The following is a 27,667-nucleotide window of genomic DNA, read 5'->3' on the forward strand; positions in this document are numbered from 1 at the left end:
CTAGTTGTTTTAAGCAGATGTAAGGTGAATATTCCAGAAGTGATGCAGCTGTCCCAACCACCCAGTTTTAAACAAACAGAATTTATTTACAGACTATTGAATGACACAAGAACAAAAGAGAACTGAATTTAGAATAACTTAACCTATCTGAAAACCCAATCGACTCTATCACAACTTAATAATGATGTTCCTAATACTTGCAACATCCCCATAAACATGCCTTTGGCAAAAAAAGGTAACATCAAATACAGGTTTTTACAGGAGAGATGTTAGAGAGAGGGAGGATCAGCATGGAGCTGATACTTCGGGTCGGAGAAAGCGAGGTCTGCAGATGCTCAAGATCAGAGTCGAAGAGTGTGGTGCTGGAAAAGCACAGCCAGTCAGGCAGCATCTGAGGAGAAGGAGAGCTGATGTTTCGAGTATAACTCTTCATCAGGAATTCTTTGAGTCCCCAGCTAAAAATTTGATCTGCAGCTTTAAACAAACTGCTTGCTAAAACCAAACCAAATTGAACCAGGAAAAATCCCTGAAGAACTGGCCACTCTCCTTTCATTGTGCAAGTGTTTTAAAAATAAACTTAAAAGCATTTTCAAGTAGATATTTTCAGACATTTTGGAACCTCTGCTATTATGACCCCTCTCAAAAAGATACTAAGGACAGAATTACTTTGTAAAAGGGGCAGCATCCTCACATTCTTTACATGACCTTATGTCCAAATAGTTCAAGCAAAGCAGCTCCATCCAAAAACATTAACCTTTCTCCCCATTGGTGCAACTCTTGTAGTTTGCAGTTCCAGTGTTTTACTGAAATTGTCTGCACTTGAATACGTTACCCAAATTAGCTAAAAACTAGACAGAAGTGATTTCTTTCTCAATATGAAGTTTCCTTCGAACAGAAATCCCATGAACCCCATGACAATTTATAACTAGTATTAAGAAAATGAATGTTGGCTGTGATCTGCCAACATGCAGACCAATAATGACAAGACATTGAAAATAAAACACGATCAATTACAATTTAATACATTAAGCTTCCTTCTGCAATATCTCAAAAACAAAATGGATTTAAAATTAGGAATTTGTTTGCTGGAACCACTCATTTTGGTGAGTCCTATTGATTTCAATGAAAATGCTAGTAATGACCATGGAGCTTTAAAACCACGCAACGATGAGCTCTGGCCCTTAATATTCCTTTAGGGTACCCTTCACAACACTGCAGAGGTATGTTCAGACTCTCAGTCGGCTAAATGATCACATCTACAGTAGTTTGAAGTGCTTTAATGAGGTGTCCATGTCTACATGTGGAACATAAGAGCAGTTGCACATAAGCACCAAACTTTTAACTATTCCTACTCCTTGTATAATCTGTTCCTAGAACATGTTGCTACTTCGAGCAAATTCCTGTAAATAAATGTAGTATGCTAGCACCTTCCTCTTCTACTAACTACCTACCTCTCCAGAAATACTTTCTGCTAGGAGAGACAAACAAAAAGAACAAGAATATTCCTGGGAAAATACCCCAACAATTGCAGTGAATTGTATGATGACTATGGCATTAGGGAAAGATTAGATTAAAAACTGATCGGAAGAGAGGAATCAGGAAGGAGAAGTTAAGAACAGTAATAGAAAATTAGATCCTCCAGGGCACTATTCTGCGACCACAGTCATAGAGTCATAGAGATGTACAAGCATGGAAACAGACCCTTCAGTCCAACCCGTCCATGCCGACCAGACAACCCAACCCAATCTAGTTCCCACCTGCCAGCACCGGCCCATATCCATCCATATACCCATCCAAATGCCTCTTAGATGTTGCAATTGTACCAGCCTCCACCACTTCCTCTGGTAGTTCATTCCATATATGTACAACCCTCTGCGTGAAAAAGTTGTCCCTTAGATCTCTTTTATATCTTTCCCCTCTCACCCTAAACCTATGCCCTCTAGTGTTTCTCAACTATTTGGATACAAGTAGAACTAAAGGGTGCATTATTCAAATTTGTAAATAATATTAGAATTGGAATCATAATAAGTAATTCTAAATGTAAATTCAATGACTGCCTGCCAGAGTCCTGTGTGAATCCATGGAATGTCACAACTCTACAAAGTCAGGGAATTTTAAACATAAAGATTAACAGGGAAAGATAATGAGACGCTGACCCTCCACCTCCCCTCAGCAGGAACCCATCTTTTGCAGACATATTTAAGTTGTACCGTGTCAATGACATACAAAAAATGCATTTAAAAATGACTACAACTGCTGATCCACTAGTGAATTTGACAGGCTAATATTGAAGGTTACAGTTTGAGAATAGTCATTAAACACCGTGGGCGGCACGGTGGCACAGCAGTTAGCACTGCTGCCTCACAGCACCACAGACCCGGGTTCAATTCCTGCCTCAGGCGACTGACTGTGTGGAGTTTGCACATTCTCCCCGTGTCTGCATGGGTTTCCTCCGGGTGCTCCGGTTTCCTCCCACAGTCCAAAGATGTGCGGGTCAGGTGAATTGGCCATGCTAAATTGCCCGTAGTGTGAGGTAAGGGGTAAATGTAGGGGTATGGGTGGGTTGCGCTTCCGCGGGTCGGTGTGGTCTTGTTGGGCCGAAGGGCCTGTTTCCACACTGTAAGTAATCTAAACCTCTCTTTTGTAGATAAAAGGAAAAAAAAGATGCTTTCTCACTCTCAATGCTGCCAGTCATACATTGTCAAAAGGAACCAGGAAACAATTTAAAACAATTTGCAAAGTTAAGAATCTTGTAATTGACTGTCCTCAACACTATTGGTAGGATAAAGTGAGGACTGCAGATGCTAGAGGTCAGAGCCGAAGAGTGTGGTGCTGGAAAAGGCACAGCTGGCCAGGCAGCATCTGAGGAGCAGGAGAGTTGATGTTTCGAGCATAAGCTCTTCATCAGGAAGCAGGAGAGTCTATGCTTGAAATGTTGACTCTCTTGCTCCTTGGATGCTGCCTGACCAGCTGTGCTTTTCCAGCACCATGCCCTTCGACTATTGGTAGGATATACTACAATAGCTGTAATGTTCTACTATCTACACTTCACATATCTTTTTAAATTATTTTGGACTCACTTATTATTCCTAATCTGTGTGTTTGTGTGTTGCATTATTATTTCTTGTTGTGTTGAGTAATTCAAACATTAATTTGTTAACTCAAGAAATCCTCTTTTTAAACTTTTTTAAAACATGACTTTATTTAGGATCCTTTCTGAATTAACCTTATTACGACCAACTGAAGGGTTGAATGGCAGTGAATAAGGAAAGAGAGTCATTTGATTATTACTCACTCTGGACTTCGATGATTTGGAGTAGCCCATTTGGAAACGTAACCAATTGGGAACCTCGCTTATGGAGTGGTTGTAACAATGTCCATACCAAGTGATGTTAGCCACGTACAGCACAGTGCCAGCCTGTGTTGGTAGCCTCAGATAGCATTACTGCTAATAGCTTTCTATGTTTTGCTAATGTTTGACAGGCATCATTGGCATCACTTACTATTGAGATTCCCTACTGACTTAGGAAATTCCATATTTCTTTGTGTGGCTGATGAGCTGAATTCTGAAGCTGACTCTCCAATCACACATTTGACAGGTGTTTCTAGAAGATGGAATTAGCTCTTGTTGGCATTCCTTTCTCTTGCTCCTTTTATGTACTTTCTTTTGCAATGTATATTCTCAAAGAATTGTGTCCCTTCATAAAGGAGCTTCTTCCAAGTCAGTTCCTTTGAAACGAGAGTCTCCCACTGTGGATGAGCCATCTCTGCCTCCTCCTTCAATGCCCAGCATCATAGATGCCAATTCTCAGCTAATTTGATTCACTCCACTTGACGTAAAGAAATAATTTAAGACTCCAAAAGCGATAACACTCTTTCAGCCATGGTCCTGAAGACTTGTGCCAGAACTAGCTGTTCCTTTATCTAAGGTCTTCCAGTAAATCTACGATTCCAGTAACTACCTGACCATGTGGAAAATTGTCCTGTACAGGTCCCTCCATGTAAAATGGGAAAATTCCAAAGCAATCTATTATTGAATGAATAGTCCGACCATGAGCTTGAACCTTTAAGAACTTACCTCGCGGGAGTCCTCCATTTCTGTTTTTTGGCAACAGCTTCAACTCAAAGGGCGGGAGCTTGGACGGGGGCCTGCTGGGAGCAGTGAGTCACTGATTTGAGCTTTTATATTTGAAATCAGAGAGCAGAGGTTTCTGGGAAAGAAAGGACTTTTTTCTTTATTTCCATCCAGCTATATAAGTCAGTGTTTTCTAAACCCGAGACCCTACCTTTGTAGGGCCTCCCACCCAACCACCTCCTCTAACCTTAAAGAGCAGGGACACATCAGTAAGCGTCTCTTCTTTTTTTACTTTCTGATAAGGGAGAGGAATGTTCCTCCTGAATATTGTTTGAGGTGAGGGATGCCATTAGTGTCCCAGCCAAGTACATCTGCAGGAAGTGCACCCAACTCTCGCTCCTCCAAGATCATATTAGGGAGCTGGAGCTGGATGAACTTTGGATCACTTGGGAGGAAGAGGCTGTGATACATAAGAGTTACATGGAAGTAGTTATTCCTGGGCATTAAGAAAGCTGTGTGACTGTTTGAAGGGGGAAGAGACTGTCAGTGGAGGGTTCCCCTGAAAAACATGTGTACCGTTTTGGATACTGTTGTTGGGGGGCAGGGGTGGACTTACCAGGGGTATGCAGTAGCGCCCAGGTTTCTGGCACAGAGCCTGTCCCTGTTGCACAGAAGGGAAGGAGGGATAGGAGGAGAGTGTTAGTCATTGGGGACTCAATAATTAGAGGGTCAGATAGAAGGTGTGTTGGGAACAATCGAGACTCGTGGTTGGTGTGTTGCCTCCGAGGTGCCAGTGTTCATGATGTCTCGGATCATATCTTTGGGGCCCTGAAGGGAGAGGGTGGTCCATGTAGGTACCAATGACATAAATGGAAAGAGGAATAGGGATGTAAGGCAGGATTTCCGGGAGCTCGTATGAAAGCTGAGAGCTAGATCAAACAGAGTTGTTATCTCTGGTTTATTACCTATGCCACGTGACAGCGAGGCAAGGAATAGGGAGAGATATCAGCCAAACACATGGCTGCAAGGATGGTGCAGGAGGGAGGGTTTCAGGTACTTGGATAATTGGGTCTCATTCTGGGGAAGGTGGGACCTGTACAAACAGGATGGTCTTCACTTGAACCAGAGGGGTACTAATATCCTGCGTGGGAAATTTGCTGGTGCTATTCAGGTGGGTTTAAACTAGCTCAGCAGGGGGATGGGAACCTGAGATGTAGTTTGGTTTGAAGTGTGTCTACTTCAACGCCAGAAGTATCCGAAATAAGGTAGGTGAGCTTGCAGCATGGATAGGTACCTGGGACTTTGGTGCTGTGGCCATTTCAGAGACATGGATAGAGCAGAGTGAGGAATGGATGTTACAGATTCCAGGGTTTAGATATTTCATTAAGAACACGCAAGGCGGTAAGAGAGAGGGAGGTGTGGCCGTGTTAGTGAAGGATAGTATAAAGGTGGCTGAATGAACTTTTGACGAGGACTTGTCCTACTGAGGTAGTGTGGGCTGAGATTAGAACAGGAGAGGTCACACTGCTTAGAGTTTTTTTATAGACCTCCAGAGAGTTCCAGGGAGGTGGAAGAGAAGATTGGAAAAATAATTCTGAATAGGAATGAAAGGAAGAACAGGATGGTCATTATGGGGACTTTAACTTCCCCAACATTGACTGGAAATGCTATAATTCTAGTACGTTGGATGGGTCAGATTCTGTCCAATGTGTACAGGTGGGTTTCCTGGCCACACTGGATCTGGTGCTTGGTAATGAATCAGGCTAGGTGTTTGATTTAGTTGTAGGTGAGCACTTTGGAGAGAGTGACCATAATTTAGTTATGCGATGGAAAGGGATAAGTACATGCCACAGGTCAAGAGTTATCAATGGGGCAAGGACAATTATAACGTGATTAGGCAAGAATTAGGATGCATAGAATGGGGTAGCAAAATGCAGGGGATGCGGACAATGGAAATGAGGAGCTGGTTTAAGGAACAGATATTGCATGTCCTTGATAGGTATGTCCCTGTCAGGAAGGGAGGAAGTGATAAGGTAAGGGAACTGTGGTTTACTAAGGAAATTGCATCTCTTGTTAAGAAGAAGAAAGAGGCTTATGTGTTGATGAGGCAAGATGGTTCAAATGAGACGACGGAGAGTTACAGATCAGTTCAGAAGGCTTTAAAGAGAGATTTAAGAAGAGCATAGAGAGGACACGAGCAGTCTTTAGCAAATAGAATAAAGGAGAACCCTAAAGCTTTCTATGGATACGTGAGGAATAGGGCCAGCCAAAGACAGAAGTGGGAAGTTGAGTGTGGACACTGTGGAGATCGACCAGGTGCTAAACGAAGATTTCTCATCAGTTTTCACTCAGGAAAAGGAGAATATTGTAGAGGAGAAGAATGAGGTACGAGACATTAGACTAGAAAGGATCAAGGTTAGTCACGAACAAGTGTTATCAATTCTAAAAGGAATGAAAGTAGACAAGATTCCTGGGCTGGATGGGATTTATCTGAGGATTCTCTGGGAAGCTAGGGAGGAGATAGCAGAACCTTTGGCTTTGATATTTGAGTCGTCATTGTCTACAGGATTCATACCAGAGGATTGGAGGATTGCAAATGTTGTGGCCTTGTTCAAGAAGGGCAGTAGAAATGATCCAAGTAATTATAAACCAGTGAGTCTTATTTCTGTTGTAGGAAAGATTTTGGAAAGGATTATAAGAGATAAGGTTTATAATCCTCTAGTAAATAACAATTTGATTTCAGGTAGTCCACATGGTTTCATCAAGGGCAGGTCGTGTCTCACAAACCTCATTGAGTTTTTTGAGAAGGTGACCAAGCATGTAGATGAGGGTAGGCAGATGATGTGGTATACATGGACTTCAGTGAAGTATTTGATAAGGTTCCATATGGTATGCTGTTGGAAAAAATGCAGAGGCATGGGATTGAGGGTGATTTATTAGTTTGGATTAGAAACTGGCTTTCTGAAAGAAGGTAGTGAGTGGTGGTTGATGGAAAATATTCCGCCTGGAGGTCACAAGGATCTGTTTTGGGACCACTGCTGTTTGTCATTTTTATAAATGACTTAGACACAGGCATAGGTGGATGGATTAGTAAATTTGCAGCCGACACTAAAGTCGGTGGAGTAGTGGACAGTTTGGAAGAATGTTACAGGTTTCAAGGGGACTTGGATAAACTGCAGAATTGGGCTGAGAGATGGCAAATGGAGTTCAATGCAGCTAAATGTGAGGAGATGCTCTTTGGGAAGAATAACAGGAAGGCGGAGTACTTGGTCAATGAAAAGACTCTTGGTAGTGTGGATGTGTAGATGGATCTTGGAGCCCATGTACATAGACCCCTGGAAGTTGCCAGCCAGATTGATAGTGCTGTTAAGAAGGCATACGGTGTGATATGTTTCACTGGTAGAGAGATTGAGTTCCGGAGCCACACTATCATGCTGTAACTATACAAAATGCTAGTGCGACCACACTTGGAATTGTGTGTACAGTTCTGGTCCCCATATTTCGGGAAAAATGTGGAAGCAGTGGAAAAGGTGCAGAGGAAATTTACCAAGATGTTGCCTGGTCTGGAGGGAATGTCTTAAGAGGAAAGGCTGAGAGACTTGGGTCTGTTCTCATTAGAAAGAAAAAGGCTAAGAGGAGATTTGATAAAGTCATACAAGATAACCAGAGGATTAGATAGGATAGACAGTGAAAGTCTTTTTCCTAGGATAATGACGTTAGCTTGTATGAGGGGGCATAACTACAAATTGAGAGGTGATAGATTTAAGACAGATGTTAGATGCAGTTCTTTACTCAGAGAGTGATAAAGACGTAGAATGCCCAACCTGCCAATGTAATTAACTCAGCTACATTAGGGAGACTTAAACAATCCTTGGATAAGCACATGGATAATGATGGGATAGTGTACGGGGATGAGCTGAGAATACTTCACAGGTCGGCGCAACATCAAGGGCTGAAGTGCCTGTTTTGCACTGTATTGTTCTATGTTCTTTGTTTCAGTTTCAAGTGAGGTAACAAATTTTCTTTGCCCAGCTCAAGGAAGGCAGCCAATGAAAAAAGGCCAAAGAAAGTGTTTGATATTATCTATGTTGTACATTCCTCATTCCTGATGAAGGGCTCTGGCCCGAAACGTCGAATTTCCTGTTCCTTGGATGCTGCCTGACCTGCTGTGCTTTAACCAGCAACATATTTTCAGCTCTAATCTCCAGCATCTGCAGAGCTCACTTTTTACAGTCATAGAGATCTGCCACACAGAAAAGGGCCCTTCAATCCATCATGCTCATGCTAGTCAAAAACAAGCATTTAACTATTCAGATCACATTTTCCAACTTTGGGCTCAAAGTCTTGCATGTTTGGCATCACAAGCACATGTTTAAATAGATCTTAAATGTTGTGAGAGTTTCTGCTTCTATACCCTTACAGGTAGTAGGTTCCAGATTCTCATCATCCTCTGGGTGAAAATGTTTATCTCCACATTTCCTCTAAATCTTCTACACCTTTCCTTAAATCTATATCCTCTGGTCATTCATCCCTCCATCAAGGGGAACATTTAGAGTCATAGAGTTTATAGAGATGTACAGCATGGAAACAGACCCTTCGGGCCAACCGTCCATGCCGACAGCTATCCCAATCCAATCTAGTCCCACCTGCCAGCACCCAGCCCATATCCCTCCAAACCCTTCCTAATCATGTATCCATCCAAATGCCTCTTAAATGTTGCACTTGTACCAGCCTCCACCACATCCTCTGGCAGCTCATTCCATACATGAACCACCCTCTGTGAGAAAAAGTTGCTCCTTAGGTCTCTTTTATATCTTTCCTCTCTCACCCTAAACCTATGCCCTCTAGTTCTGGACTCCCTGACCCCAGGGAAAAGACTTTGTTTATTTATCCTATCTATGCCCCTCATAATCTTGTAAACCTCTATAAGGTCACCCCTCAGCTTCCGACGCTCCAGGGAAAACAGCCCCAACCTGTTTAGCCTCTCCCTGTAGCTCAAATCCTTCAACCCTGGCAACATCCTTGTAAATCTTTTCTGAACCCTTTCAAGTTTCACAACATCTTTCAGATAGGAAGGAGACCAGAATTGCACGCAATATTCCAACAGTGGCTAAACCAATGTCTTGTACAGCCGCAACATAACCTCCCAACTCCTGTACTCAATACTCTGACCAATAAAGGAAAGCATACCAAACGCCGCCTTCACTATCCTATCTACCTGCGACTCCACTTTCAAGGAGCTATGAATCTGCACTCCAAGGTCTCTTTGTTCAGCAACGCTCCCTAAGACTTTACCATTAAGTGTATAAGTCCTGCTAAGACTTGCTTTCCCAAAATGCAGCACCTCGCATTTATCTGAAGTAAACTCCATCTGCCACTTCTCAGCCCATTGGCCCATCTGGCCCAAATCCTGTTGTAATCTGAGGTAACCCTCTTGCTGTCCACTACATCTTCAATTTTGGTGTCATCTGCAAACTTACTAACTGTACCTCTTATGCTCGCATCCAAATCATTAATGTAAATGACAAAAAGTAGAGGACCCAGCACCGACCTTTGTGGCGCCCCACTGGTCACAGGCCTCCAGTTTGAAAAACAACCCTCCACCACCACCCTCTGTCTTCTACCTTTGAGCCAATTCTGTATCCAAATGGCTAGTTCTCTCTGTATTCTATGAGATCCAACCTTGCTAATCAGTCTCCCATGGGGAATCGTGTCGAACGCCTTAGTGAAGTCCACATCGATCACACCTACTGTTCTGCCCTCATCAATCTTCTTTGTTACTTCTTCAAAAAACTCAGTCAAGTTTGTGAGACATGATTTCCCACGCACAAAGCCATGTTGACTATCCCTAATCAGTCCTTCTCTTTCCAAATACATGTACATCCTGTCCCTCAGGATTCCCTCCAACAACTTGCCCACCATTGAGGTCAGGCTCACCGGTCTATAGTTCCCTGGCTTGTCTTTACCGCCCTTCTTAAACAGTGGCATCACGTTTGCCAACCTCCAGTCTTCCTGCACCTCACCTGTGACTATCGATGAAAGAAATATCTCAGCAAGAGGCCCAGCAATCACTTCTCTAGCTTCCCACAGAGTTCTCGGGTACAACTGATCAGGTTCTGGGGATTTATCCACCTTTAACAGTTTCAAGACATCCAGCACTTCCTCCTCTGTAATCTGGACATTTTGCAAGATGTCACCATCTATTTTCCTACAATCTATATCTTCCATATCCTTTTCCACAATAAATACTGATGCAAAATATTCATTTAGTATCTCCCCCATTTTCTGTGGCTCCTCGCAAAGGCCACCTTGTTGATCTTTGAGGGGCCCTATTCTCTCCCTAGTTATCCTTTTGCCCTTAATATATTTGTAAAAACCCCTTTGAATTCTCCTTAATTCTATTTGCCAAAACTATCTCACGTTCCCGTTTTGCCCTCCTGATTTCCCTCTTAAATATACTCCAACTTCCTTTATACTGGTCTAAGGATTCACTCGATCTATCCTGTCTGTACCTGACATATGCTTCCTTCTTTTTCTGAACCAAACCCTCAATTTCTTTAGTCATCCAACATTCCCTATATCTACCAGACTTCCCTTTCACCATGACAGGAATATACTTTCTCTGGATTCTTGTTATCTCATTTCTGAAGGCTTCCCATTTTCCAGCTGTCCCTTTATCTGCGAACTTCTGTCTCCAATCAGCTTTCGAAAGTTCTTGCCTAATACCATCAAAATTGGCCTTTCTCCAATTTAGAACTTCAACTTTTAGATCTGGTCTATCCTTTTCCATCACTATTTTAAAACGAATAGAATTGTGGTCGCTGGCCCCAAAGTGCTCCCCCACTAACACCTCAGTCACCTGCCTTGCCTTATTTCCCAAGAGTAGGTCAAGCTTTGCACCTTCTCTGGTAGGTACATCTACATACTGAATCAGAAAATTGTCTTGTACACACTTAAGAAATTCCTCTCCATCTAAACCTTTAACACTATGGCAGTCCCAGTTGATGTTTGGAAAGTTAAAATCCCCTACCATAACTATCCTACCATTCTTACAGATAACTGAGATCTCCTTACAAGTTTGTTTCTCAATTTCCCTTTGACTATTGGAGGGGGGGGGGTCTATAATACAATCCCAATAAGGTGATCATCCCTTTCTTATTTCTCAGTTCCACCCAAATAACTTCCCTGGATGTATTTCCGGGAATATCCTCCCTCAGCACAGCTGTAATGCTATCCCTTATCAAAATTGCCACTCCCCTTCTCTCCTGCCTTCCTTTCTACCTTCCTGTAGCATTTGTATTCTGGAACATTAAGCTTCCAGTCCTGCCCATCCCTGAGCCATATTTCTGTAATTGCTATGATATCCTAGTCCCATGTTCCTAACCATGCCCTGAGTTCATCTGCCTTCCCTGTTAGGCCCCTTGCATTGAAATAAATGCAGTTTAATTTATTAGTCCTACCTTGTCCCTGCCTGCCCTGACTGTTTGACTCACTTCTGTTTTCAGTTATACCCGTCTCAGATCAATCTCTTTCCTCACAATCTCCCTGGGTCACACTCCCCCACCTTACTAGTTTAAATCCTCCCAAGCAGTTCTAGCAAATTTCCCTGCCAGTATATTAGCCCCCTTCCAATTTACGTGCAATCCATCCTTCTTGTACAGATCACTTCTACCCCAAAAGAGATTTCTTCGTGTCCCTCATAATTTTATAAATTTAAATCATAATTCTTTCTCAATATCCTCTGTGCGGAGGATTAAATTCCACTGTTGCAATTCTTGAAAGAAACCTTCAGCGAGTCTTTGAAATGCTTCCTGTGTCCTCTTCTCATTTGGGTGCCTTCTTCGAGCTGGGCAAAGAAAATTTGTTTCCTCAGTTGGAAATCCGACATCTTAAACATGTAGCTGGAATGCGTGGGCAATAATAGATTGCATTAAATTTTTCCTGCTTTATTTCAGGCAGGTAGATTGACTGGAAAATTTTAGATAAGGGAACAGCTAGTTCTAGCGCAAGTCTTCAGGACTACAGCTGGAATATGGATAGGACTGCTGTTGCATTCGGGGTCTTAAATTATTTCTTCACTTTAAGTAGAGTGAATCAAATTGACTGAGAATGGGCATATATGATCCTCAGGACTGAAGGAAGAGAACAAGATGGCTCATCCACTTGGTACTTTAGGCTGAAGAAGGTTGCAAATGTTTCACCCTTGATCTTAACACTCACATTCTTGGTTGCCATCAGTAATGTTCATTATTAAATTGTCCACCACCATCCATGGCTAGAACTGGCAAGACTGCAGAGTTTAAATTGGATCTGCTGTTTGTGGCAATGCATAGCTCTCTATTGCATGCATGTAGTTCTTTACTGTAGCTTCACATTAGATTGATATTTCAGTTTTATGTATGCCTGATGATACTCCAGTCATTCTGCACTCTTCATTGAACTGGGGTGATCTCTTGCTAGATGGTAGAGTGATGGATGAGGTTATGGATTCTGGTTAAATATAATTCTGCTGTTGATGATGGCCAGCAGCATCTTTGTTGTAGAGACTGATAACCTTTAATATTTTCAGTGTTTGACTGGAAGTATCACAGAAAATCTCAAGTTTTATGGCTTTAACAAATTAGAAGCAATATGATCTAAACACAATTGGGGAGACTATTTATAGTACAGAACTGCAGAAAAGATCACCCACAGAGCATGCTCAACAATGATACATCATTGTTAAACTTTACTCAGTTCCTTCAGTTCACTTAATTCTCCCTGAAACAGTCAAAAGCTACTTCTCCACTCCTGGTGTCCTGTTTCCTTCTTCCTTTGCCAGCCAGGTATCTTTAATTCTCTGGAATGACTTTGACAGTGATGGTTATCCTGGAGATTTCTGCCTTAACTACTCTCAATGCCTCTTTCCAAGTTGTTCATCAGCTGAGGTCAAAATAGTGAGTAGCAGGAAATCTTCACGCCAATGTCTGATCTGATGCTAAGAGCCATCTACACGACAACGTTGAGGAGTCCAAGGGTCCCTCCTTTACAATTGTTCACCAATGTGCCACAACAGGACAGGACGTACCAAGGAATGCTGGTGGTGGGATGGCAGTAGCATAATATCTGGTGAATAAGAGTGTCTGGATGTTTTTCCTGAGTGTGGGACAGCTCTTCCAAATTTGGCACAAGTCACCGGGTGTTGAGGAGGAGGTGTTTGCAGGGTTGATTGGTAAGAGTCTGTCCTTGTTCATTCTGCTGCCACGGTTCATCTGATGCCATGTGGTCCATTTGATTTTTTTGCATATTCAAATCCTTTGGAGTGGTTCAATATAATTGAGTGACTTCTGAGCTATTTCAAAGGACAGTTAAGAATTAACCACTTTGTTGTCAGTCTGGAGATGCATATACATCAGACTGTGCAAGGATGTCAGATAAAAGATGGGTTTTTAATGACAACTCAGTTTCTTCAATTGTGTTTACCGAGAATCGCTTTGTATTCCTGATATGTATTTAAAGATTTAAACTCCTCTCTGCTATCATGATGGGATGTGAACTCATGGTTGTCAAGTATGAGGCTTATACGATGTAACATGTCACACGTAGAGCAGAATTGTGAAGGTCAGCGAAATGATGTCACTTGCTTTGACAGCCTCAGGTGCACCTGTATCCACAGTTATTGCCACAGAATCGCCTTCTGGCGAGTGAACTCACAGAGAGCAACTGGCTCAGATGGAGTCCCAGACCAGCTTTTCGGACTATTCGCAGACATTTTTAATCTCTCCTTACTCCGATCTGAGTTTCCCACCTGCTTAAAGAAGACCATGAATATCCATTTGCCAAAGAAAAATCAGGCAGCGTGCTTTAATGATTACCACCAGGAGGCTCAGACATCAACCATTATGAAGTGCTTTGCAAGGTTAGTAACGGCACACATCAACTCCAGCCTCCTAGACTGCCATGATCCACTACAATTTGCTAGCCATTGCAACAGGTCCGTGGGAGACACCATCTCCCTGGCCCTTCACTCATTCCTGGAACATCTGAATAACAAGGATAACTACATCAGACTCCTATTTATTGATTTTAGCTTTGCCTTTAACAACATAATTACAAGTAAATTCATCTCCAAACTCCAAAACCTAGGATTCTGCTCCCCTCTCTGAAACTGGATCCTCAACTTCCTGACCCACAGATCACAATCAGTAAGGATGTCCATTGACACCTCCTCCACAATAATCCTCAACACTGGTCCACGCAAGGCTGTGTACTCAGCTCCTTCCTATGATCCTTATAAACTCATGACTGTGTGGCCAAATTCTGCCCTAACTCCATATACAAGTTTGCTGATTACAACCACAGCTGTGGATTGGATCTTAAGCAACAAGGAGACAGAGTACAGGAAAGAGACAGTGAGCTTAGTGGCATGGTATAAAGATAACAATCTCTCCTTCAATGTCAGCAAAACAAAAGATCTGGTCATTGACTTCAGGAAGCGGAGTATCTGAAACAATGTTGCTGAGGTGGAGATGATTGACAGCTTTAAGTTCCTAGCTGTAAACATTACCAACAATCTGTCCTGGTTGATCCATGTCAATGCTGTGGTCAAGAAAGCACACAACTGCCTCGACCTCCTCAGAAGGCTAAGGAGATTTGGTATTCACAATAACTCTTACCAATTTTTATAAATGCACCATAGAAAGTGTCCCATCTGGATGCATTACAGTTTAGTATAGCAACTGTTCTGCCCAAAACAACAAATTAGAGCTGTTAATGCAGCCCAAACCATCATGAAAACCAGCCTTCCGACTATTGACCCCATCTCTACTTCCCGCTGCCCCAGAAAGCAGCCAACATAAGCACAGACCCCCTCCCACATGGGCCTATGCTCTTCCAAGCTCTTCCTTTGGGGAAAAGAGATACAAACGTTTAAAAACATGTACCAACAGATTCAAGAAGAACTTCTTCCATACAGTTATCAGACATTTGAACTGACCTCTCATTTATTAAAGTTGATCTTTCTCTGCACCTTCTCGGTAGCTGGAACATTATAGTTTGCATTCTGTTCAATTACCCTGATGTACTTATGTGAGATATGATTTGCCTGGATATCATACAAAACAATACTTTTCACTTGGTACACGTGACAACAATAAATCAAATAAAATCAAATATATGATTGTGCTACTGAAACAGTAGATAATCCTTCTCCTATGTCAATCCTCAATTTCACACAATGACACCACATCCTCCTGTTTCTATCAAATTTTAAGCACACAGTCCTCCAAATACTTCCTCTTTCCTGCAACGTGTGTGTGTTGGAAGCAAACCACTTTGAACCATTTCTTATTACAAGTAATTTCTTCTTAGGATCTCAAAAATATAGAATTTTAAAAATTCACTTGCTGGACATGGGTGCCGCTTACTAGGTCAGCATTTACTGCCCTTGAAAAGGTGGTGGAGGGTTGCCTTCTTGAACTGCTGTAGTCCTGTGTTAAAAGAGACCCACATGCTGTTAGGCAGGGAATCCCAGGATTTTGACCGAGTGACAATGAAGGAACAGCAATACATTTTCAAGTCAGGATGGTGATTGAGTTGGAGGTGAACTTGCAAGTCATGGTGTTCCTTCGTAGCTGCTGCCCTGCATTTCTGGATGTAGATATTGTGGGCTTGGAAGATGCTGTCAAAGGATCTTTGGTAAATTTTTTGTAGCGCAGCTTGTAAAAGATCTCACTGCTGCTATTGACAGTGAGTAATAGAGGGAGTGGATATTTTTTGGTATGATGCCAAACAAACAGGCTGCTTTGTCCTGAATGGTGACAAATTTCTTGAGAGTTGTTCAAGCTGCATCCATCCAGGCAAGTATTCCATTGCATTCCTGATTTGAGCCTTGTAGATTGTGGACAGGCTTTGGAGCATGAGGAGATGAGTGATTTGCTGCAATATTCCTAGACTCTGACCTGTTTTTGTTACCACTATATTTATATAGTGAATCCAGTCAAAAGTTCTGGTTAATGATAACCCCAGGATATTGATAGTGGAGCATTCAGTGATAGTAACACCACTAAATGTTGAGGGGCAATGGTTAGATTATCTTTAATTGGAGATACTTGCCATTTTTCAGACCAAACCTGGCTATTACCCTGGTCTTGCTGTATTTGAATATGGACTACTTCAATATCTGAGGAGTCATAAATACTGCTGAACATTGTGCTATAATCAGTGAACATTCCCATTTGTGATCTTATGAATGAATGAAGGTCATTGACAAACGAGCTGAAGATGAATGGACCTAGAACACTATCCTGAGGAAGCCTGCAGAGATGTCCTAAAGCTGAGATGACTGACCTCGCACAACTGCAACCATCATCGAATACGCCTAGAATGACTCCAACCGGCAGTGAGTCTTCCCCTCCGATTTCCAGTGATTCCAGTTTGCTAAAGTTCCCTGTTGAAAAGCTTATGCCCGAAATGTTGACTCTCCTGCTCCTTGGATGCTGCCTGACCTGCTGTGCTTTTTCCAGCGCCACACTTTTCGATTCTAAAATTCCTTGATGTCACACTTAGTCAAACATGGCCTTGATGTCAAGGGCTGTAACTCTCACTTCACCTCTTAAATTCAGCTCTTTTGCCCATGTTTGAACGAAGGCTATAATGAAGTGAGGAGCTGAGTGGCCCAAGCAGAACCCAAAGTGGAGGTCAGTAAGCAGATTACTGCTGAGCAGATATTGCTTTATAGCATCATTGGTGACACGTTCCATCACTTTACTGATGATCAAAAGTGGACTGAAGGGATGTGTCATCCTTTTTGAGTAGAGGACATACCTGGGAAATTTTCCACATTGTCAAGTAGATGGCAGTGTTTTAGCTGTAATGGAACAGCTTGGTTAAAGGTATGGCATGTTTAGAGTACAAATCCTTAGTACTATTAACAGAATGTTGTCTGGGTCTAAAGCCTTTGCAGTATCCAGTGCTCCTTGAAATCATGTGAAGTGAATCGAATTGGTTGAGGACTCGCATTTGTGATGTTGGGGACCAATGAAGAAGGCAAAGATAGATGATCTCCTACTTGATACTTCTGGCTGAAGATTTTTGAAAATAGTTTAACCTTAATCTTGTTTTATGCTTCATTAGGTTGACACCTGATATTTATGTATGCATAGTGGTGGTCTTGGCATGGCCTCCTGCATTCTCCATTGAACCAGGGTTGATCCCCTGGCTTGATGGTATTAGTAGAGTGGGGATTATGCCTGACTATGAGATTGCTGATTATGTTGGAATACAATTTTGATGCTGCTGATGACTCACACTACCTCATGAATGCCCAGTCTTGTTTTGCTGGATCTGTTCAAAGTCTGTCCCATTTAGCATAGTGACAGTGCCCCATAGCATGATGGAGGGTATTCGCAATGTAAAGGTGGGACTTTGTCTCCCCTAGGATCGTATAGCAGTCAAACCTACTGATCTCTGCAGCAGGAGAGATTGCTAAGGATGAGGTCAAGAGTGTTTTTCCTCTGTTGGTTCCCTCATCACCTGTCACAGGCCCAGTCGAGCGGCGATGTCCTTGAGGACATGGCCAGCATGATCAGTAGTACTGCTGTCAAGCCATTTTTGGTGGTGGACATAAAAATCCCCTGTCCAGACTATATTCTGTGCCATTGCTACCCTCATTGCTTCCTCCAAGTGTTGGTCAACACAGACGGGTATTGATGTATCAGCCGAGGGAAGACAGTACATGGGAATTAGCGGGAGGTTTTCTCGCCTATTTTTGACCTGATGCCATGTGACTTCATTGGTTCCAAAGTCAAATGTTGAAGACTCTCAGGTCAACTCTTTTCTGACCCCGTACAAATGTTACATCACCTCTGCTGGTTCTGTTTAGCCGGAGGAACTGGACATATCCGTGGATGGAGAAAACGGTGTCGAGGATACTGTCTGTAAGGTATGAATCTGTGTGTATGACTATGTCAGGCTGTTGCTTGCCTGGACTATGAGACAGCCCTCGCAATTTTGGCACCTTGTCACTTCTTAGATTAATGCCAGATGGTTCATTTAGTTTAATTTCTTTATTCAGATTCCGTTGCAGTTGATACAACTGAGTGGCTTGCTTAGCCATTTCAGAGGGCAGTTGAGAACCAATCACATTGCTATAGGACCTGAATCACATGTAAGCGAAACCAGATAAGGATGGCAGACATTAGTGAATCAGAGTTTTTTCTGACAATTGGCAGTTGTTTCGTGGTTATCATTAGATTCTTAATTCCAGATTTTTACTGAATTCAAACGTGAACCTGGGTCCCTAGAACATTAGCCTGGCTTCTGGATTAATGGTTTAGTGATAACACCATTGAACCATCACTTATCCATTTCTCACTCTTCCTTTCCTTCAAGAATTCTGAGTCTTATAAATCCTAGGCCTGGCGTTACCCACTCAATGAGTTCTGATTTATCATATCTTTTATCTTGCTGGAGATGCTTTTATGTATCAATATGAAAATAAATTAATCACAGTTATCAAGCATCAATAAAATACAGTGAGAATGAAAGGAGACTGAACGAGTATTCTCAGATGGTAAATGTCTTCAGTAGCAGGGATGTTCATTAACAGACATTAGTGTAATACGGTTTAATGGCATTATAAACACAAAGGGTAAAAGTGCAACCTATGTTATACGATGCTGGAATCTCTTCACGTTACCTGATTCGGCAATTTCAATAAATGCCAATTACCTGTTGTAGAATCTCTGGGTTCTGCTGCATGGTGCATAACAATCGCTCCCCTTCTTGTGCCACCTGTCTCATTCTCAGAGATTTTTTGTTACTTTTTGCCAGCTGTTTGAAGATGTATGTGACGATATAATCCAAACTTGCACAGCAAGCAGATGAGATCTCAGTATCTGCAGGAAAACAGCAAGACAATCAGAACAATCGAGTGACTCTTAATACCCATTTTTGCAGATCAGCTGTTTTCTAGGGGAGTGAATAGAACAATGTCTGGGGCTTGGGAAAAATTTTTGGGAAATAAGATGCATGGGGCACAGTCATGAGCAGATTTGTGCTGGAAGTTCCATGGAATTGCAGCATGATAATGAGGTACACTTGCACTGATCCCTCTAACTCTGATGGATTCAGCATGCTTGCTGGGATCATAACCTTCATACATGGAGTTTGGGAAGTCAATACTACATGGCAATCGCGGAGCAGAAGTATAGCAAACTAAAGCTCAGTTTCTGAGCATTTCCTATAATAGACTTCAGCTATTTATCATGTAGACCCAGGTCACATTAACAGTGACAATGCAGAACCTCAAATTCAAGAACACTGGTGAGTAAACTACTATTGACACTCATTATCAAATAATAAATTCAATTAAAACAATCTATGATTCATAAAAAGTTTTGGAATTTTATTGTTCTTATTAAAACAAAACATTTTCAATTAATCTCTCAATCTTTCTACACTAATAAAAAAAAGATTTCACACACCAACAAGCAGTGTGATTTTTGGAGCAATAGGCAATTATTCCTGATCTCCACTGCAGTCATCTATCCCATGCTTATATCTGCAAGTGCTCCCTATTATAAAGCATTCATTCTTTTCATCTTCTGGTCCTTTTCACTACTTTTCTAGTCTTCTTCACTGTTACTTTTTCTACCACTTATCTTCACTCTAATTCCAGTACTCCTTATTCATCCACTGACATTCTTCACTTTCATCCTGATGCTACTCACTGTCCGCCTTATTTTTCAGTCTTCCTCTTAGACTAATCACGATTATTCTGGTGGTCTTCATTCTTATTATTCTAGCACTCTTCACTTTCATCCCAATGTTCTTCACTCTTCCTTTCATAGATCTCACTCTCAGCCCAGTACCCCTCACTTCCCTTCTCATGCTTATCATACTCTGATCAGTATTCTTCAGCATTCCTTTGGTGCTCCTCAGTATGGCACAGCATCAGGGACCAAGGATTGCAAGGTTGAATAGCTTTGGCTTTAGCTCATGGATCATAGCATTGCCATGCTGGGGTTTCTAAACTATGTGGTGCACTAAGAGGAACACAAGTATAAGGACTTAACAGTTTTTTTCTGGTCGTTGGGGTTAAGTTGGGTCAAGGTGCTCTTGATTGGGGTCTTTTTCCTCAGTCTTTAATGGATGGTTTGTTATTACTGGTTTTTCCCAGATGGAAAGGGTGAATGAAGGTAGGGAAGCCTGGGAGGAATTTGTGTAAAATGAACCTCTGAAAGTTGACTGCAAGATGCTTCGTGTCTTTTCCATGTGTCAGGCAGAGCTGACTTGTTCAGATAAAATGACAGAGGTGTTTTGGAATTATGTTTGTTACAGGAAGCATTGCAACACATCAAGAAGAGGGTATTACTTTTATTATAGGCCATAACCAGAATTCTGGTATTCTGCCATTCAATATTTCCAATTAAATCAATGTGAGCATACGTTCTCACCTGCTGTCAGACCTTTAACCTCCCCTCAGTTTTGACAGACCACTATTCTCCCCCTTGTCTTGGTGCTGCTAATTCCTCTCTTCTCATTGCTGCCTGGACCTTGTCATCCCTTCTTGATGGACACCAGTAAACCTCCAAAGAGCCAATATCTCTCACATCCCACCTCTAATAGTGTCAAGTTTAGCTTTCCCCTCAGCCCAGAGCTGTTAATTTTATCATCCCTCCTGTTATTATTATTAAACACCAATGGTTCTCCCATGTCCTCCATAACGTTGCTATAAGGTCCATTGAACAATGGCATCAACAGTGCATGTCAATTTTATGGGTGTTTCCACAGTTCATCCACTGTACCTAAAAGTCAATCAAGGAATTCCCCCTGTTTGAAATCAATGGTCCGACACCTAAGTATGACCTTATAATTCCAAGTGAACTTCCAAAATTGCATCACTCTTTAGCATTTAAATTAGTCAAGAAGTAACATTGAACAGGTCCGGGTCATATTACATAAAGGCTACTGATCTATGAATGCAAAGAATAAGCAAGGCCACTGATTAATAGTTTTCACAGACAAGTGAACAGGCGATTTTCAAAGAACCTACTTGCAGGAATTCAATTTAATAAAAACAGAATTTAACTCAATCAATCTAAGTGGACAGACCTGGTGATATTTGGATCACACATTGCAATTTAATTGCATAATACCCTTATTACATTAAAACAGCAGATCGTCCAACAGATATAAAATATTCTGAATTCATACTCTATCACAACACACATACAATTATGTGAATAGCTTGATTATATTGCACAGCTAGTTGATTCAAACATTCCCAACACATCAAAATTTACCCGAATACTGGGCTGGATCCTTGCCTCTACTTTAGCAAAAGCAAGTTGAACTCAAACCCATCATCCCCTCCTACTCCCACAATGCTTTTGTTGCAAGGGGAAATGGGTGGCAAGGTTTGAACCTGCCACTTGCATGACCATGTCCAAAGTAGTGCCAGGGGCAGGCAGATGCTGAGATAGGCTTGTTCAAAAGGTTGCCCTGGGTTCTTTCCTCTACATGGTTGTTAGGCCACCCAGCCTTCACTCGTCATCTCCTTCACTATGTCCCATTTCCACTTCATGACCCCGTGATGCCCACCAACCTGTAGTCCACATTTCCTCATAACCCTTCTATGCCTCCAGTGCAAGCTCGATAATCACTTTATCTGTATCCACTATGCACAGATGAATGAGTCATTGGGAAAACTGGCAAGCAGTTAGAATGCAGCTGAAATTGATGAGCAGAGGATTTGGGGGGAAAAAAAAGCTCATCATCCTATCTTGTAAAACTGTCAACTAACAACAGAAGCTAGGAGTAGCTGCAGGCTGTTCAGCCATTCCAGCCTTTCTGCTATTCATAGTCAATCGTCAATCTCAATGCCAAATTCCTACTTTCTTCTCATATCCCTCAATGCCGTTAAAATTTAAAAAATACCTATGTTTTGAAGATTTTATTGGTCTCCCCAGCCTTCTAGTGTAGAAAATTCTTCAACTTTATTACCTTTTAAGTGAAGATCTGTTTCATCATCTCAGTCCTAAATGTCTATCCCATATCCTGGGACTGTGTCCTTGGTTCTTGACTCTCCAACCAAGGAAAACATCCTCCCTGCATCTAGTCTGTCCAACCCTATTAGAATTTTATGCATTTTAATCAGTTCCACTCTCATTCTTCTAAACTCTCCATTAATGACGACCGATTTGACACCGACATTTTTTACAAACCCACTGACTCCCACAGCTACCTGGATAACACCTCTTCCCACCCTACTTCCTGCAAAAATGCCATCTCATATTCCTAATTCCTCCGTCTCCAATGTATCTGCTACCAGGACAGTTCCACCATAGAACACACCAGATGGCCTCCTTCTTTAGAGACCACAATTTCCCTTCCCACGTGGGTAAAGATACCCTCCAACGCATCTCATCCACATCCCGCACCTCCGCCCTCAGACTCCACCCCTCCAACCGTAACAAGGACAGAACGTCCCTGGTGCTCACCTTCCACCCTTCGCATAAACCAAATCAGCCGCCGACATTTCTGCCACCTCCAAACAGACCCCACCACCAGGGATATATTTCCCTCCCCACCCCTTTCCGCCTTCCACAAAGACCGCTCCCTCCATGACTACTTGGTCAGGTCCACGCCCCCGACAACCCACCCTCCCATCCTGCCACCTTCCCCTACCACCGCAGGAACTGCAAAACCTGCGCCCACACCACCTCCCTCACCTCATCCAAGGTCCTAAAGGAGCCGTCCACATCCATCAAAGTTTTACCTGCACATCCACCAATATCATTTATTGTATCCGTTTCTCCCAATGCGGTCTCCTCTACATTGGGGAGACTGGATACCTCTTAGCAGAGCGCTTTAGGGAACATCTCTGGGACACCCGCACCAATCAACCACACCGCCCTGTGGCCCAACATTTCAACTCCCCCTCCCACTCTGCCGAGGACATGGAGGTCCTGGGCCTCCTTCACCGCCGCTCCCTCACCACCAGACGCCTGGAGGAAGAATGCCTCATCTTCCGCCTCGGAACACTTCAACCCCGGGACATCAATGTGGACTTCAACAGTTTCCATTTCCCCTTCCCCCACCTCACCACAGTTCCAAACTTCCAGTTCAGCACTGTCCCCATGACTGGTCCTACCTGCCTATCTTCTTTTCCACCTATCCACCCCACCCTTCCGCCACCCCCCCCGACCTATCACCTTCATCCCCTCCCCCACTCACCTATTGTACTCTATGCTACTTTCTCCCCACCCCCCACCCTCCTCTCACTTATCTCTTCACCCTTCAGGCTCTCTGCCTGTATTCCTGATGAAGGGTTTCATTGTACTTTTTGCTACCTTCCCCCACCCCCTCTCTGACCTATCACCTCCATCCCCACCCCCATTCACCTATTGTACTCTTTGCTACCTTCCCTCACCCTCCTCTCTGACCGATCACCTCCATCCCCATCCACCTATTGTACTCCTTGCTACCTTTACCCCACCCCCACCCCCTCTCATTTATTTATCCACCCTGCAGGTTCCCTGCCTCTATTCCTGATGAAGGGCTTCTGCCCGAAACGTTGATTTTCCTGCTCCTTGGATGTTGCCTGACTTGCTGCGCTTTTCCATCACCACTCTAATTCAAACCAAACTAACTTGACAGCGGGGTGAAATCTAGGCATAATGTTCAGAAGGGGAAGATGAATGGCCAAAATTAGAAGTGACAGCAAGTGAGTCAGAAACGAATAGACATTCTAGTTCATTTAAGGCAAAAGGGAATCTGCAAGATTGGATGATATTTATTTTAATGCTTGCGGACTGCCAAACAAGGTACAGGTTGAAGGCACGAATTAAAACATGGGGGCATGATGTCATTGCGTCAGTGAGACATGGTTGAGAGCAGTACAGAACTGGCAGCTCAATATTTCAGGATACAGGGTCTTCGGGCAAGGCATGGAAGGAAGTAAAAGAGAAGGTGTTATGGATTAGGCCAGACTACTCAAAACATTCTTAAGCAGGCAGCCCAGACCATAACTTTGCAATTTGTTTCACTAAGTGTACAGTGAAAATTACCCGGAGTAAGTTAGCGAGGTTGACTACTAGATTTTGAATTAGACAAAAATTTATTCATAAAATTACACAATGAAACACAAAGAACAGAATAAAGAACCTCTACAGAACTCAGTCTATTCAAAGTAAACTTAATTATGCTGTTCCGAATGTACACCATAGTCCCAAATAAGCAAACCCTCTTAAAAACCAGTACAAATGGAACACATGCTTACAGGTTGACTCTAGAAGGGCAGAAAGAGAAAGAGAGAGAGAGAGAGAGAGTGTTTCCACACAGCTCACTGTTGAACTCCTAGCTGATTCTGGACTGAACTAAAATGCTCAGCTCAGCTAGAGAGCTGACCACTCCCCTTTCATTAAACAGGTCACTCTAAAACATGACCACTTTGGCCTGAAGTCTCATCTGTTTATATATAAACAAATGGCCTCTCGAAATCCAAATCATCTCTGTCCCAAACCAGTCCAGTCAGAGCCCAGTCTGGTTACTGCCCCTCTGAAAAAAAGTCAAGGACAGAGTATCCATGAGTCAAGGGACAGCTTTTAGAAAAAAAAGGACTAGTTTTGTGACAAAGGTACTGCAATATTAATCAGGGAATTTAAAACAGCAGTAAAGAGGAATGACATTTTAGAAAGGTCCTCAAATGAAGCCATATGAGTAGAACCTAAAAACCAAATAGAAGTAATCACATTGTTCTGAGTATACCATGGGACTTGTGGTGGTCTGAGATAAGTAGAAGAGTAGGTATGTTGGAAATTTCAGGAAAGTGTAAAAGTAATAGTGCAGTGATAGTAGGTGATCAATATTATGATGTGAAGGAGCTGATGGTGGACTGGAATGGACAAAGTTAAAAATCGCACGACACCAGGTTATAGTCCGACAGGTTCATTTGGAGGCACTAGCTTTCAGAGTGCTGCTCCTTCATCAGCTATTTGATGCAAGAGCAGCCCTCCGAAAGCTAGTGCTTCCAAATAAATCTGTTGGACTATAACCTGGCGTTATGCGATTTTTACCAATATTAACTTACATTGTCGTAGTGTGAAAAGATTGAGAGAGCAGAATTCTTAAAATGCATCTCAGAGAGCTTTTTAAGCTAGTATGTAGGATGTCCCAAACGAGAGAGTCGATCCTGGACTTAATTTTAGGTAATGAACCTGGCGAAGTGATTAAAGTTTCTGTGGGGGAGAATCTTATAGACAGCAATCTTAGCTTCGTTAGATTCAAGATTGTCATGGAAATGACAAGGATGGGCCTGAAACCAATGTTATCAACTGGAGGAAGGCTGATTTTAATAAGACCAGGTATGATTGGGCCAGAATGGACTTGGAGCAGATTACTTTCAGTAAACATGTGTCAGAGCGGTGGGATGCATTTCAGGAGAAAATAGGGAGATTACAGGGTACTATGTTTCAATAAAGATAAATAATGAGATCAACAAATCCAATGAACCCTAGCTTCAAAGGGTTTAACACATTGCATTAATGAGGAAAAGATAGGTTATAGCATATACAGAAGGCTCAAAACAGCATAAGTCATAAAGGAGTACAGAATGTGCAAGAGGGACTTAAAAAGGAGATTAGGGGATCTAAAAGGGGATAAGAAAGGTAAAATAAAGGAAAATCCTAAGTAGTTTTACATGTAGTTAAAGGTAAAAGGATAACAAGGATAGAATAGGGGTTCTGCTATTTACTTTATACTACCCTCCTACTTTAGACTTTCCAAAATACATCTTTGACAGATTAAATTCCATCTGTCATTTATCTGCATCCTTTGGCAATCCTCTTCACCTTCTGCAGCTCTCCCAATCCTTGTGTCATCTACAAACGTACTAATCAGGCCACCTGCACTCTCCTCCCAATCATGTAAAATATATATTACAAACAGTAAGAGTCCCATCACTGATTCCTGCAGAACACCACTGATTCCTGCAGAACACCACTGATCACAGATCTCAGAAAAACAGCCTTTCACCGTTACTCTCTGTCTTCTATAATCAAGTCAATTCTGATCCACTTTACCAGCTCACTGCGGATCCCATGTGACTTCATCTTCTGTACAGGAGGGACGAGTCAAAGGCCTTGCGCAGGCAGACAACTTCCACCATCCTGCCCTCATCAATCATCTTTGTCACTTCCTCAAAAACTTAATTAAGCTTGTAAGACATGACCTCCCCTGAAAAAGCAATATTTCCTAACTCTAATAAGTACATATTTTTCCAAAAGTGAGTAAATTCTGTCTCTAAGAATCTTCTCCAATAATTTCCCTACCCTTGATTTAAAGCCCATTAGCTGCAATTTCCTGGATTATCCCTGTTGCCTTTCTTAATCAAAAGAGCAACACTGATTACTCTCCAGTCCTCTGGACTGCTCCTGTGATTAAAGACGATACAAAGATTTCACAGAAGGTCCCAGAAATTTTCGCCTTGCCTCACTCAGTATTCTGGATAAATTCCTTTAGGCCTTGGGGACTTATCTACCCTTAATGCTTTTCAAAACACCCAACACCCTCTTTTTCATACCGACATGCCCCTCTCTGGACTCACCATCCACCTTTTCCCTTGTGAATATCAATGCAAGATATTCATTAAGAGCCTCCATACTTTCTTTAGCTTCATGCATAAATTCCATCTTTTTTCCTTGAGTAGACCTACCCTACTCCTGACTACCCTCTGCTCCTTACATTTGTAGAAAACATCTTGGGAGTTTCCTTAAAGCTATCTGTCTTCAGCTTCCTTTATCTTTTGAACAAAGCTTACAATTTCGCTTGTGATCCAAGATTCCTGGATCTTGCCATCCTTATTCTTCATTTTCACAGGAACAAGTTGGTCCACAGAAGATTCTTGCAATGTTCACCTGCCCTTATAGCAGTCATCCATCTATCTGTATGAACCTTGGGTGTGACTACATCTTTAAATCTCCTGTCTACGATGTGTTCCGCTGTCTGCATGCTGTAACTGTGTGAGCTTTTGAGAATGTCCTGTGCCTGCTCAGGGACATTCTTGAGCTTGGGCAACAGGGAGGCAACATCTTTGATGAGGTACCGCATGGGGGACTGATTGTAAAGGTTAGAGCCCATGGGGTTCAAAGAATTTTGGCAAATTAGATCCCATATTGAGGGACAATCAAGTAGTGTCTTTGTAACTGGATGGCTGTGTCCAATGGGATTCCCTAAGGATTAGTGTTGGTACCCTTGCTGTTTGTGGTATATATAAATGACGTAGTCTTGAATTTAAGAGGGTTGATCAGTAAGTTTGCAGACGGTACAAAACTGTTCGGTGGTAAATAGTGAGGAGGGTAGCCTTAGATTACAAGATGATTTGGTGAGATTGTCAGATGGGCTGATCAATGACAACTAGAACTCAATCTAAATAAGTGCAAAGTGTGCATTTGGGCAGGAGAAACAAGGCAAGGGAATACATGTTGAATGGTAGGACCATATGAAGCATCAAGGTTCAGAGGAACCTTGATATGCTTTGGCACCAATCCCTTCAGGTATCAGGACAGGTAGATTAAGTTGATACAATAGCCTAGTGGCATGATCATAGGA

At 42.3% G+C, this 27,667-nt stretch overlaps 1 protein-coding gene across 1 annotated transcript in view; it reads right to left on the minus strand.

Annotated features, from left to right (window-relative positions):
* LOC132823541 (ran-binding protein 17-like) overlaps positions 1-27,667 on the minus strand; it is a 955,175-nt gene that overhangs the window by 129,751 nt on the left and 797,757 nt on the right. The window contains exon 25 of the mRNA XM_060837486.1: positions 18,785-18,951. Within this exon, the coding sequence (XP_060693469.1) occupies positions 18,785-18,951 (167 nt within the window). The remainder of the gene's footprint in view (positions 1-18,784; positions 18,952-27,667) is intronic.

The sequence above is a fragment of the Hemiscyllium ocellatum genome, chromosome 16 (genome assembly GCF_020745735.1).
Source record: "Hemiscyllium ocellatum isolate sHemOce1 chromosome 16, sHemOce1.pat.X.cur, whole genome shotgun sequence".
In the NCBI taxonomy this organism is placed as follows: domain Eukaryota; kingdom Metazoa; phylum Chordata; class Chondrichthyes; order Orectolobiformes; family Hemiscylliidae; genus Hemiscyllium; species Hemiscyllium ocellatum.